This window comes from Bactrocera latifrons, unplaced genomic scaffold (assembly GCF_001853355.1).
Source record: "Bactrocera latifrons isolate USDA-ARS-PBARC rearing strain unplaced genomic scaffold, ASM185335v1 scaffold_46, whole genome shotgun sequence".
NCBI lineage: Eukaryota > Metazoa > Arthropoda > Insecta > Diptera > Tephritidae > Bactrocera > Bactrocera latifrons.
This window is the reverse complement of record NW_017537112.1, coordinates 694,242-707,872: the sequence shown is the minus strand read 5'-3', so window position 1 is coordinate 707,872 and position 13,631 is coordinate 694,242. Positions and strand designations below refer to the sequence as shown.

Genomic DNA, 13,631 nt, shown 5'->3' with positions numbered 1-13,631 from the left:
TATACAAAAAATATAAAATTAATATTTTTTTCAAATTCGAATACATATGTTTAAGAGATCAGACGAGTCTTGTGCTTAAAAAAACTCTGCTAGTATACTTTAGGGCGCTAAAATTCTTTTTCAATTACCTTCCGCGGATAATACCTCAAACCCATATTTTATGAAACTGTAATTTTTGTTTTTTAATTTAGACGATGGTATTAAGACACTACTGCACGTCTTCTTATGCTTTATTGGCGTAGACACCGGCGGCTATTGCCGATTGCTGACTATCGACTACTGCACGTACTCAATTGAAATTACATCTCACACTAACATAATTTAGTTAACTATGAATGATTAGCTTAACAAGCTGAGTCGATTTAGCCATGTCTATTCGTTTGTCCGTCTGCATAAATACGAACTGTTCTTTCAGTTTTTGAGGTTTCGTTCTGAAATTTTGCTAAAGTTTTTTTCTTATTAAGATGCTGCTCATTTGTCGCTTGTCATTTGCCGATGTCCGACAACTATAGCATAGTATATCTGCTATACAAACTAAATCATCTAAAAGAAGTGATTGTAAAGAAAATCTTTTAACTTGACGAGATATCTTTAAGAAATTTTGCAGAAGTTATTATTCAAAATATCGTTCAATCACCGAACATATTCAGATAGGACTGCTATATATTTAATATACTTAGCGATCGAACTCAAGTCCTTGTATGGAAACCCGTTTTAATTTATCATGTTATCTTCAAGAAGCTTGGCATATATTAGTATCTAAAGCATCGCTACAATCTGCGAAGAATTTGTACAAATTGGAGAACTATACACCACTGATCGATCAAGATCTTTTTATATCTTATTATGCTATAAAAATGCCTTATTGAATGGTATTAAAACTCCTGTATTGTTTTAGTAAACACACATGTAGAAGCCCACCTAAAAAGTTGCATTCGAAAATTGGCCCTGTAGACACCATTTCGTGTCGAATAAATTTATGATTAATGAAGCCCGACACAGAAAAATTCGATTCCTATTTTTTTACTCCTAGAATAATGTCWCAAAGTCAGGCCCGTCTTGAAGCCTAACCTCTTAAGTTAGCTTTTAAGCTTGTAGTACTCGCTTTTGTCATTTTAATTATTACCTAACCTAACTTAGGCCTAAATGCCTATGACTTACGAGTGCAACTATTAAATATTAAGTAAAAAGTAAGGTCTTGGTATTCGAATTATTCAATTTAGAGATGTATGTAGGTGTAAAACCTTTGCTCGGCCTATTAAATTTTTAGGGCACCTATCTTTGACTGATCTGACATAAAAAGGTAGGTCAAAGACATACAAACATGCGGGAGTTTATACATTCCATTTATGCTCAATTTGATTAAATATAGTATTTCAAGGTAAAAATGGGGACTAATTGTTTACAACATCGAGGTAAATATTTTTGATCACATGTTTAGAAACTACAAAAATTCTATTAAATATATAGTTGGAGAAAATTATTTCATAATCATATTTCTTCACAGTTTTAATATTATTTTTATTTGATTTTTTAATAATTCTAGGTTATGCTACAAATATCTAAAAAAAATGTATCTTAATAGATGATTTTATGGTCGCTTCCGGATGAACAGACAACATTAGTGATTGGTTAGTAAAAAATATGGAAGTATGAAAATAATGTATAATCATATAAGGGGTGATCCAAGTAAATTCAATTTTTTCACCGTTTTTTGACAGATCCCATTTGAGTCGTGACAAGCTGTCATATTATTTTTGTTGAGCATTATTTGGCATTTCATCATGGAAAGACTTGCGCCTGAACAACGTTTACGAAAACTCACCTTATAAAGAAAGTGTTTCGCGCCTTCGCTCAACATATGGTCAACATAACCGGCATCCCTCTTGAGACCTAGCATTCATTATTGGATAATATTCGAACGAACGGACCACGTCCTGCACGCATTTGCGCTGTTCGCAGCAACTCGGACCGACGTTTGGAACAACTTGGGGCATTTTAGGTCGAGATCTTAAATTGCAAGCGTACACAAGCTGCATTTTGTGCAAGAACTAAGGCCGCTCGTGCTTTCCAAACGCCATCGCTTCGCTTTATGAGCTCTAGAAAGGTTCCAACAAGATCCGACGTTTTCGAACCATTTTGTTCAGCGTTGAGGCCCATATCTGGTTCAAGGAGTATGTAAGGACGCATTTGGGACGAAAAGAAACTTGAAGAGATTCAAGAGCTGCCATTTCAACCAGAAAAAACAACGTTTTGGTATGGTTTGTGGAATCATAGTTCGATATTTCTTAAAAAATGATGCCGGTGAAAACGTAATCGGCAATGACAACCGTTACCAAGCTAAGATAACCGACTATTTAATGCCTGAAATTTAAGTTTGTGATCTCAGCAAAATTAGGTTTCAACAAAACGGCGCCACTCTCCACGAATCGCTTAAATTAATGGATTTACTGAGAGAACACTTCGATGAGAGTATAATTTCACGTTTTGGGCCAGTCGGTAGTTCACCACAAAGTTAGCCTTTTTTCTATGATAACATGTAAAGCCTAAAATCTATGCGGACAACACCGCCTGATATCAGTCGAAATGGTCGAACTGAGACGTAGCCGTGGCGAAAATTGCAAAGAGATAATCTTCAAAACATAAATGCCAAATAATTTTCTTTAGAATGATCATAAACATTCCTTATTACATTTTAAGTTTCTGTGTTTTTTCTTTAAAAAAGTAGGTTACCTTAATATGGATTGCCTAAGATAAGTCTACAAGTAACCTTAAATACTTAAGAGTTTAAGACAAAACAGCTGATTTGCTATAAATAGAAAGGATATATTGCTATAAATAATAGAATTGTGGTAATAATTTAAAACTTAGTATATGTTAAAGTTGTTTTGAAAATAATGAATGAAGCTTAATTTTTTCCATAAACGWTGGCTTTAGAATATACACATATAAACTCAGTTGAAAGCAATCATTTTATAGATAACATACAATTAGGCGTTTCACATACTGTCATAAAGTTATAAGTTATAACGATCCGAAAATATAGCGTTCAGAGTTGTATAGTATTTGCGTAAACTTATTTTTCAATTTTTTAAACTAGTATAAAAATTTATGACTTTATGATTTTACGATACTTAATGACACGTTGTGAGTACCCCAAATATGTATGTTCAATTACTTAAAATTAAACTAACTTAAATTATCAGCCTTACTACTTTGCTATTATAATTTCACTTTTTTTTTTGTCAGCAAAACGAAATGTTTCTATAGATAAATTCGCAAACGTTAATTAATATTTTTTTATTTTTTTCAAACTAAACTTTTTTATAGATAAATACCCAAATGTTAATTCTTATTTCATTTCGCGCAGTGTTGCTTCGAACGTTGCTTGTTTTCTGCGCCTAACAATATTCAAAATGAATTTTCAAAATTTTAAAAGTGACGAAAATTCATTTTGAAGATCGTTAAGCACAAAAACGTAATAACTTCACTTCAACCGGCGTTTTTTTCTTGTATCAAACATAACTCATATTCAGCACTGGAAAGTGTCGTATTTGAATGAAGCTCAAGCACTGAGCGTGGGAGCGTGCGTATTGCAATGGATGAGAGTGTTTTTGGAGAGCAGAAAAGTGTACTTTAGACAGTTATTTTATGTAAGTAAGTATTGTATTTATAGTATTGACTGTTTTGGAAGTTTTGAGGGTATTTAAGATATTGCTTTCATTGAACTAGTTAATGGTTATTTTTTTAGGTAGTCAAAAGTGTGCTTTGAAATTTTTTATTTTTAAAGGTAGTTTGAGAGTGTCTTTTGAAATTTTAATGCAATTTTTGTTCATTACTACAAGCATATTTAACTATTTTGCTTCACTTATATTACAAATCTAAAGAGTCTTCTATTTCTATAGAAAATTAATACAATCAAATAAGAATAAAAATAGTTTGGGCCACTACTTACAAATTGTACTCATCGAATTTGTTTACTTTTCTGTATAATTATGTACTATATTTGTTGTTTTACATAACTGTAACAATTGCAAAATGTTGTTAAATTATTGTAAAATATTTTCAACGGCATAAAATAGTAGAATCAATCATTCGATGGAAGTTCGATGGTGAATATTTCATTTTACAAGTATTTCGATATACAAATGTACATATGTTTGGATGAGTGAGTGAGAATATAGAGCGAGCGTGAACATTTCGTAAGGCAAATAGTACATATGAGGAGCATGTACAGTTGTTGTAGAGACCGCTATGACGCTATGACAGTATGCAATCAATTATGTAGATAAGTATGTATTGAAAAAAAAGTGAGACCAATTTTTTTATAAATTTCATTTCAATTAGTATGCAATATGCGCCTACAAAGTAATTTACTTGATTTGCATTTCATATGAGCTAAATAGTTGAGTGGAGTATTGTATACTGAGATAGTTACATAATATTAATGGTGAAGTTGATTATAATTATTGATAATGGGCTACACTAGACTATATAGTAGATATGTATGTGGTATGTAGTTGTTATACTACCGCCTGCAATTACCTCTTTCACAATCATTGTGATTTGCTAATAAATTTAAATCACTTGACTGTGAGCCACTTTGCAAGACGTTTGAGACCATATCTGCGAGCAATGACTCATATGTTAGGGAGAGACAAGAGGACATTCTAGAAATAGGACTTAAGACACAAATTTACAATTTTTTTTTTTATAAAACAAACAAAATGCTGTGGCATAAAATGGGTGGCTAAGTAATTGTAAGTAATATAGATTATTTTAAAATTGTATTTAGTATATGTCATGGTATAGGTTTCGTCAAAAATTGCAATGCATTGCGTATTAATTGGAATTTATTTAGTTTAATTCGTACCAATTGTTGAAAAATTCATTTAGCTAATTTATTTGTTATGTGTTAATGTGTAGGTAATGTAATAAGTACCGCTTGCCGAGTTCTTCGCTTTGTTGCTTGATGTCCTTCACCACATCATCGGCGCCAGAGACCAACATTAGCGGCAGATTCAACCATGGACCGGCCAATTCGCTCAGATCTGAGGCATCGGAAGCGCGTGAAGACTTGCGTGAGGAGGCGCGGCTGGAGCACTGAGTGCCACGTCGACTGACCTGCCATTTCAAGTAAAATTTTATGTGTTTTGCATCTTTTTTGTTGTTCTGTTGATAAAAATAGGTTTGACTTACTTGCAGATGAAAGAAATTGAGCGCTGACAGTTTGGACTGCCAACCGCCGGGGCTTGATGTCTGCGTCATGCTRTCACCCGAGTTGGAGCGCTCCTTCTCCTTCTTCATGCTGTAAGGAAGACAGAAATATCAATGTGCTTAAATATTCGCTGTTGATGTCACGTTATTAAAAAAACATAATACCATATCATAAACTCGCARCGAGATCGAACAWCGGAAATTCAGGCTAACGAATTTTAYAGGATTTGTMCGGAAAGTTATAGGACTGAGTCGATTTAAAAAATKTATTCAACCCATCGTTACTATTCTTCAAAACCTTTCAAAATAGCTCCGTCTGGGTCGATGCAGCGCTGTTAGCGCGRTTTTCAAGCATTGCAGGCRTTACGGAAGGCATTCTCCGGAATAGCCTTGAGAGCTGCGGTGCAGGCTGCTTGGATGCCCTCTATCGTCTCGAAATACTTGCCTTTCATCGACCTTTTCAGGCAGGGAAACAAAAAAGTCCGTGGGGACCACATCTGGGCTGTAGGGCGCCTGCKGAAGCGTTGAGATGCCAGTCTTGGTTAGGTAGCTGTTCACAAGAAAGGCAGTGTGAGCCGTGGCGTTGTCGTGGTGCAACTTTCAATCGGCTGCGATGTCTTGTCGGACCCGATTGACCCTTCGTTTGAGTCTCTAGAGGACTTCCATGTGAAACTTATCGTTAATGGTTTGTACTGGACAAAGGACGTCTCCGCCGCAGATTTACCGAGTTTCACACAGAATTCTGCTTCAAGGAACGTTGCATTTACGGCTTGCACCACTCATAGAAACATGTCGCGTGAAAATGTTTGTCCCAACTCTCCAGGCACTAGTTCGYTAGCTAGGAACGCCCCGTACCGAATCCAGTCGGTGCGCGAATGCTCCGAAGTACAGACACGATGGAAGAAAATCAGTCCTATTACTTTCCGGACAAACTCTGTAATATATCTCTTACCCCTGATATATTTTAAATATTGTCAGCCTGATGCGTTCAGGATCTTAGATTGTGATCTATTGAACTGGTACAAGTGTTGCGGAAGAATACTCAGAAGAGCGAGAAGGTTTAGAGGCTGTTAAAACATCATATTTAAAAGTATATAATTCTCTATTTTCAAGCCCTTCGACGCGGAATTTCTTTTCTCGCGAGCTTCAAAGTCACCACTAACTGAATGGGAGTTTCAAACGACCTAATCGCTTACAAAAACCTAACAATCACTAAACTTACCGCTGATATTCGTGCCAGGCATTCTGTATGGTTTTGGCCGCCTTCTCCTGACGCTTCCATATGCGTGTCGACGAAACAATTTCCAACTCTTTGCGTGTAGGGAATTGTTTCTTGAATTTCACATCCATTTGTTCCTGYAACTGCTTGAAGTTGTCCGTCTCCTCAACATGACCCAACACATGTTTGACTAGTGCGTGTAATATATCAAGGCAATGAATTTTATTACCCCTCGATATCGGCAAATTGAATGAGACCAACGCTACAGTGTTGGGCTTCGAAATGCCAAGCGGTGGATCGAGCGAGGCAATGAAATCCGAAAGTTGACCAAAGTGTATGAATTGTGTAGCGTGTGGGTCGTATCTGTAARTAGCGATTAATATACATAACAGTATTTTATTGTGTRTRAATTTGAWTTGGAATGATGATAAAGTTAAGTTGTTTTATGTAAGTAAGTGTTTAATACTAACTTGGACCATCTGATATAGAACATTTCCAAATCGTCTTCGACAATACCGATCTCTTCCTCTTGATGTGCCTGATTGAAATTCTCCAAAATAATTGCAATGTACATGTTAATCACAATCATATAACTGATTATAATGAAACTAGTAAAATAGGTGATGGCCAATAGGGGATGGCCGCAGTCTCCGTTTGTTTGCTTATTGAAGAAGGGATCGCAATCGGGTGGTTGAATCATCAGTGATTCCAGCACATCATTCCAACCAGCGGAGGTCATTAGCCGAAACAACAGCTGCATGCTGCGTCCGAATGTCTGAAAGTTCACCATATCATCTAAGGCGCCCTGCAGCTTAACATGGCCGAACAGTGACATGCCCAATATTGCATAGATGAAGGTGATCAATCCCAATAGTGCGCCAATATTAAATAGCGCCGGCAGTGAGACAACTAAAGCGAACAATAGTTTACGTATACCCTTGGCCGCTTTAATAAGACGCAGTATACGACCGATGCGAAAGACGCGTACCACACGCAATAGGGTTGGGCTGATGGGCAAATCGATCATGATATCCTCCATGAGGATGCCAAAAATTGAGGCGAGTACAAGTAGGAAATCGAAAACGTTCCATGGCACAGTAAAGTAGTGATAACGCAAACCGATGATCTTGACGATCGCCTCTGTTTGGGTAGGCGAAACGAAAAACGGGATTTTAGTGCAACACAGAGGTTACAAAAAAAAAAAACAAAAGCACACAAGAAATAGTAGAATAAAAATAAAAAAAACACGCACATTATAGCAACATGCAAGTGGTTAGTAGTAGGTACACTAGATCTAGATAATTGTTGACGCTACTTACCCAGACCAAAGACGGTGGTAAAAAATGCATTGCTTACTTCGAGTATGAAAAACACAGAATGCGGTTGGTTGTAGTGCTCGATACCCATGGTTAACATATTTAAAAAAATCAATACAAATATGGCTATTTCGAATCTGTTTTGTTGTTATTGTTGTTGTTAATATTATTTATTATTATAATTATTACAGTTGTAGTTGTTGTTGTTGTTGTTGTTGTTGTTTTTTGTGTTTTTTGTTCAGTGTTGTTGTTTGCACACGTTGCCAGTTATTACAATATTTGCAGTGTTTTTGTTGTTGTTTCAAGTTGTGACGTTWACATGTAACGTTAGCCATAGGGAGAAGGGGGGAGAAGAGTTATTGAAAAAAGTACACATTTTAGTCATACTCATTTGGAGGAAATATACATGTTAACTGTTAAAAAAAACTTATTTACATAACCAAATTTTTTTTCCATTTTTATATAAGAAATTAATTTGATTCAAACTAAATAAGCATAACAAAAAAATTATTTCAAAATTATTCTTAAAAATTGTGCGAGTTAAAARGGCTTTAATATGATATTGAAAAAGCTTGATATGTCATGTGTCTAGCACTACGGAAGYATTACGAAAGTGAGGCAGTTTGTTTATAATAATTTCAGCGAATACAGATTGCAACTGAATAGTTCTACTCTATTTGCGGTACATATTTTAGTTTGAAGAAGATCTTGCTGCTTATTTAAATTCAAAAAGTAATATTTTATATTTATATAATATATCATATTTTAAAAACTAATAATAAAATCATGCAAATAACCATTTGAATAGACTTGTTACAAAAATTATGGATGCCTACAATAATACTATAACTATCTGATCAAACCTGAGCAGGACTGATCTATTTAAATTAACTGCGCCCCCAAACCGAAAAAATAAACAGATTACATATATGTAGATGCTTAGAGTAAGACTATATACCATCTGATCAAATTTGACCAGGACTGGTTCATTTACATAATCTGCGTCCCCAAACCGAAAAAAAAAAACATTTCCTAAATTGTTACAACCCTTTTTTAAGTTCGTAAGAAATCTCCCTACCACATGTTACAGGTTTCTCTAGGGAACTTTTCTCATACGAGTCGTTCACGACGATAACTTCGCAAAAGTAGAAGAAATAGTACTTGAAAATCATCGTATTAGCATTAAAGAGACAGCAGAGGAGCTCAATATTTCTTATGAGTCGACTCAACAGATTTCGGGTAATATTTTAGGTATAAAGCGTTTCAATGCTAGACTCGTCTCAGAATATTTAATGGAATTTATATTATGCATTCGAATAATTACAGAGTTAAGTAGAAATTATATAGCAGTACCGAGCTCTACTGGAAAAAATATGTGGAAAATGCTTAGGCGCAAGAGAATATAGAAGTATACTGTTTCTGAAGCATTTCATATTAATGAAAAAAAACATTTGTTACTTATTCAATGGGGAAATTAGGCTGTCATTCTTTATTCAACTTGACGGACGTTTATTCGAACCACGAACAGGTTGCGAAATAATATATCTAATAGGTCATTTGGAACCGCAGAGCTACAGCAAATAAGGTAGCTCAAAGTTTTGTGACAGTTTTGTTTTTAAAACCCAGCAAGGGACCAATAAGTGCTTAGTCACACTTTTATATAGTTCATTCTGCAAGATGGTTGCCGTCAAATTTTCAGCCTAAGTGGACTCGTATTTCAATTTATAAAAAAAGGAAATCAATACCGGTTGGTGACTCGACTCTTGGCGATTATAAAATCGGATTTTTGGCAAGTCACGTGCAGGTGTTTCGAAAACAATCGCTATGGAAGATAACGTAACAAAATCTTCACACCGTTAATTGAAAGCTCGCGTAATAGATGATAGAGTAGGTCACATAAGGCTTCGTGGGTCATATGTTGCTTATTATTTCGGCACCGTCGCGCAACATGTCCAGTGGATTTCATGGCAAAGCCAAATACTGTTATTGTTATTGTTTTACCAATTATATGACCTCGATCCCAACAGTATTAGAATTGTCTATAAGACTATGCTATCGGCCTGTTGAACACAGGGGTTCTAATATGATATTCTATGATTTCATACCGAATTGCAGTAAAAACGATCATTTTGGGGAGTAAAAGGCATTCTTACGCCTTTACAAGGCACCGGCTTATACCTCCGCGGTCGACACGATCTAATTAGGCTGCGAACAGCTGCGTCATTCATCGTATTTAGCAGATAGATAGTCTTGTGCGACTTTAATTGTAAGTATAAAAGGTCACAAGCAGTTCAAACATTTGAGGCAAAGGACGGGAAATGAAAATTCATTTTTCAGATGGGTTAAGAAAGTTATGGCATCGCTGGCTCAAGTATATCGAACTAATTGGAGCCGATTTTAAGAAATTTACTTATTTATTAGATGAAAGATAATAATACAAGTATTATCATATAAAATAACTCGGTTGTAGTCATAAATCGGTCTTTTTCCAAAAACTCTTTTGTTTTTTTAGACTATGAACATATTTGCCACTTTCCGTATTTTTAAATTCCTTTAGGTTAGGTTAGGTTAGGTTAGATGGCCGATGAAAGATTGCACTTAGACTACGATGTGTAGTCCTTCGTGAGGCCATGGAAAAGAAGAACTCCTGTGTTTGAACTTATAAATTAGCAATATGCTTAGCAGCCAAGACAAATTTGCACAGGCGTTTAATTCTAAAATTTTAAATCTTGACCTCCCAAACACGGAACAGCTGAGAAGGAAGAGTGGAGCTTCCACCTCATACTCTTCCATACAGCTTCTACAGATGACACCCAGAATAACTAACTGCCTGGATCTCAAAAGGACAATGACCTGTTAAAAGCCCCAAAACTAGAGAGAGGCTAATGGCACGTTTAATGAGTTCATTTTTTTAATTTCCTTTTCTTTTAACTAAAATTTATAATATTCAAATGTAAGGGAGGATGGAGTCATGTGTAGAAGTTTACGCAAGTGAGGAAAGTTCTCTGATCGCCATTCACTTGGGAGTGGCCAGAAACGATTCTTTTACATATGACTCAAGCAGCTCACGACTTCCGGTCTTTGACCAAGTATCCTCCCGGTAGCCTAAGAACATCCGTTTGAAGGCGAGCTAAAGTGAGAAGGCGAAATATCCCCTAAATAGGGTTGTGAGCTGGGTTTGGGACCCGCCACGTAAAAAAAACACCCCCAATGAAAATTTTTCAACAGACTCGGATGAGAGACCCCCCTTTTGATGACGACCATGGCAAACGAATTAAGGACTATGATTTGAGCGCATGCACCTGGAATGTCCGGTCCCTTAATTGGGAAGGTGCCGCTGCCCAGCTGGTTGATGTCCTCGTGAAAATAAAGGCTGATGGACGGGACTGGGACAGAGACGAGTAGGTCCTTGTGGCATTTACTACAGTGGCCATATAAAGAAGCGCAAGTTTCGTGTGGGATTTGTGGTGGGAGAGAGACTTCGTCGCCGAGTACTATCATTCACTCCGGTGAATGAACGTCTAGCCACAATACGCATCAAAGCGAGAAGAACCAGTATCTTCTCACTTATAAACTTCCACAAACAAAGTTAAAACTCTTTATCACCCATTGTCGAATACTAAATGATTGAGTAAACTATTGACTCTGTATGAAAGTTGAACTAATTGACTCAGTTTATAGTTTAATTGCCTCAAGTTTTAAATATTAATTTTTACAAAGCAGACACTGAAAAGGATGACTACTCCTCATGGACCTAGCAACTGAACCCCACCTCGTATCGCGAAGGACCAAAACTGGTCTAACCTATATATTTAAAGTAGCGGGAATTTAGTATTTTAGCAAAATACATATATTACACAAGTAATATAATTAAATTAATTAAACTGGATTAATTAAAATAAACATATATACGATACATTTACCAAGCAAAAAGATGCAATTGTAAAATGATGTAGGCAACAGCAAGCGGCAATGCAAGGATGCAATTATGATGATGAGATTTTCACAATGATTTGTGCTCAAAACTTAAAACGTTTTAAGGTTAAGGCCGTTCATATTGAACAGGGAATACGTAGAAGGTGTTACATACAAACATACTGACGGGGTGGTGAGACTACAAATAAAAATGTAATTCGATTCAAATTGAACCAAACGCCTCAAGGATTAATGTACATACACAGGACTAGATCGATGCAATACATTTACAGGGTGAGTCAGTTGGTACAAGCAAAATTTCTTTAATTTACATACAAACGACACTAATATGGAAAGTTATACGAATATGTGAAATTTCATACTACATTCGTAAGATATACATAGGTATATAGTGGTACTAAGAAGTACATAGCAGTTAGTAGCTAGTTAGTTTTGGGGTCTTCCACTAGGCTTACAGTACTCCCTTGCTGGAGGGAGACTACAAACTGTAGAATACACCGCAACAATGGCAACAAAAGTAATAGCATCACTCGCGGATATCCGCGGAAGAAAGCAAGTGTTTAAATAATTTTATCACCAAATCATACGATTATTCAGCTATTAAGGCAGTTAAAGTTGTTTTGTGGGCGTGTGTATGCTTGGAGCGAGGGCACAACATTGCCGGCATGGCAATATCGCAATTGACGAGTTTATTTACAGTTATGAATGTACCTAACCATATACTTTTTGTATGTAGTTATGTAGGCATGTGTGTATGAACGAATTTGTAACACTTTTACCAAAAAATTGAAGAAAACCACTTTGAAAGATTATAAGCGGTTTCGATGCAATCATTAACGCTTTTTCGCAAAAATCAAAAAAAAGTATATATATTTATGTATGTAAGTATGTTAATGACGTAATCAGTTTAATGCTGGTAGCAGAGTTAAATATTCGAATAAACAGAGCGAGAGAAAGAGAGAGTGAGACAGAGAGAGCGCGCGTAAGAGCAATGAGTATTTGAGTTACGAGTAGTTTGTAAGCAAATTTTGAGCAGAATATTAACATACCAAATTTTCAATAGACTAAACTGTAGCAGAGTTCCTAAAGTATTTAGTAAAATATGTTAACAGAGCGAGTTAGCAGAGAGCGAAACTGTTAAACTTCGAGTAAGCGAAAATTATGCACTTCTAGGTAATGTAATTAATGAGGTGTTACTGTACTTGAGCATTACTATGGCAAATAGCGGCAGCTTTTCTGAACTAAATGTTGTGAATGCAAAAGCATATTGAAAAAATATATAAAATTTTAAACTAAAAAACTTAAATTGTTGAATAAAAAAATTAATGAAAAAATTGTATAATCATTTTTTTTTTTTATTAATGTATGTATTATATGTATGTAGTTAAGTAGTTGAATATAAAGTAAATTCGAACTGAAAATTGATAACTGAAAACCGAACGTAGGTACTATTTTGTATAAATCATACTTTTAGCATTTGATCATTACCTTCTCGAATTCGATAAATCATAAAACATTGCTAAAAAATGATTTATTGGTCGCTTAATGACTTTCTGTGGTTTTTTTCGTCCCAACTTTTTCATGGCGGTGTAATAGTGTTTTTGAGATTCGGTGAGAAACATTTCCAACACTCCTCCTTCATACTATGGAACGATGAAAGTAATTTTTTTTTTAATATTTACATATAAACACAATACATATTTTTTCACTTAAACTAAGTACACATACGGTAAAAAAAATTGTGGCTGTGTCGGTGTGTATATAAATTGTCAAGTGTGTTGCCATATCAGAACACATTAATATGTATGAACATTTATACACTGAAATTAAAAGTGAAAGCGAAAGTACTTTTCGGTAAAAGTTGCCACACTTGCCGAAAAGTACTTTCTGGTATTTTTTTTTTTAATTTTTGATTTTTATATGATTTTTATATATTTTTGAAT

At 35.3% G+C, this 13,631-nt stretch overlaps 1 protein-coding gene across 1 annotated transcript in view; it reads right to left on the bottom strand.

The window, feature by feature from the left end:
* The window catches only part of LOC108973130 (sodium channel protein 60E), a 256,070-nt gene that overhangs the window by 8,143 nt on the left and 234,296 nt on the right, over positions 1-13,631 (bottom strand). Inside the window, 7 exon segments of the mRNA XM_018940165.1 lie at positions 4,943-5,124; positions 5,200-5,308; positions 6,440-6,799; positions 6,907-7,576; positions 7,756-7,889; positions 13,177-13,347; positions 13,502-13,575. Of these exon segments, the coding sequence (XP_018795710.1) occupies positions 4,943-5,124; positions 5,200-5,308; positions 6,440-6,799; positions 6,907-7,576; positions 7,756-7,889; positions 13,177-13,347; positions 13,502-13,575 (1,700 nt within the window).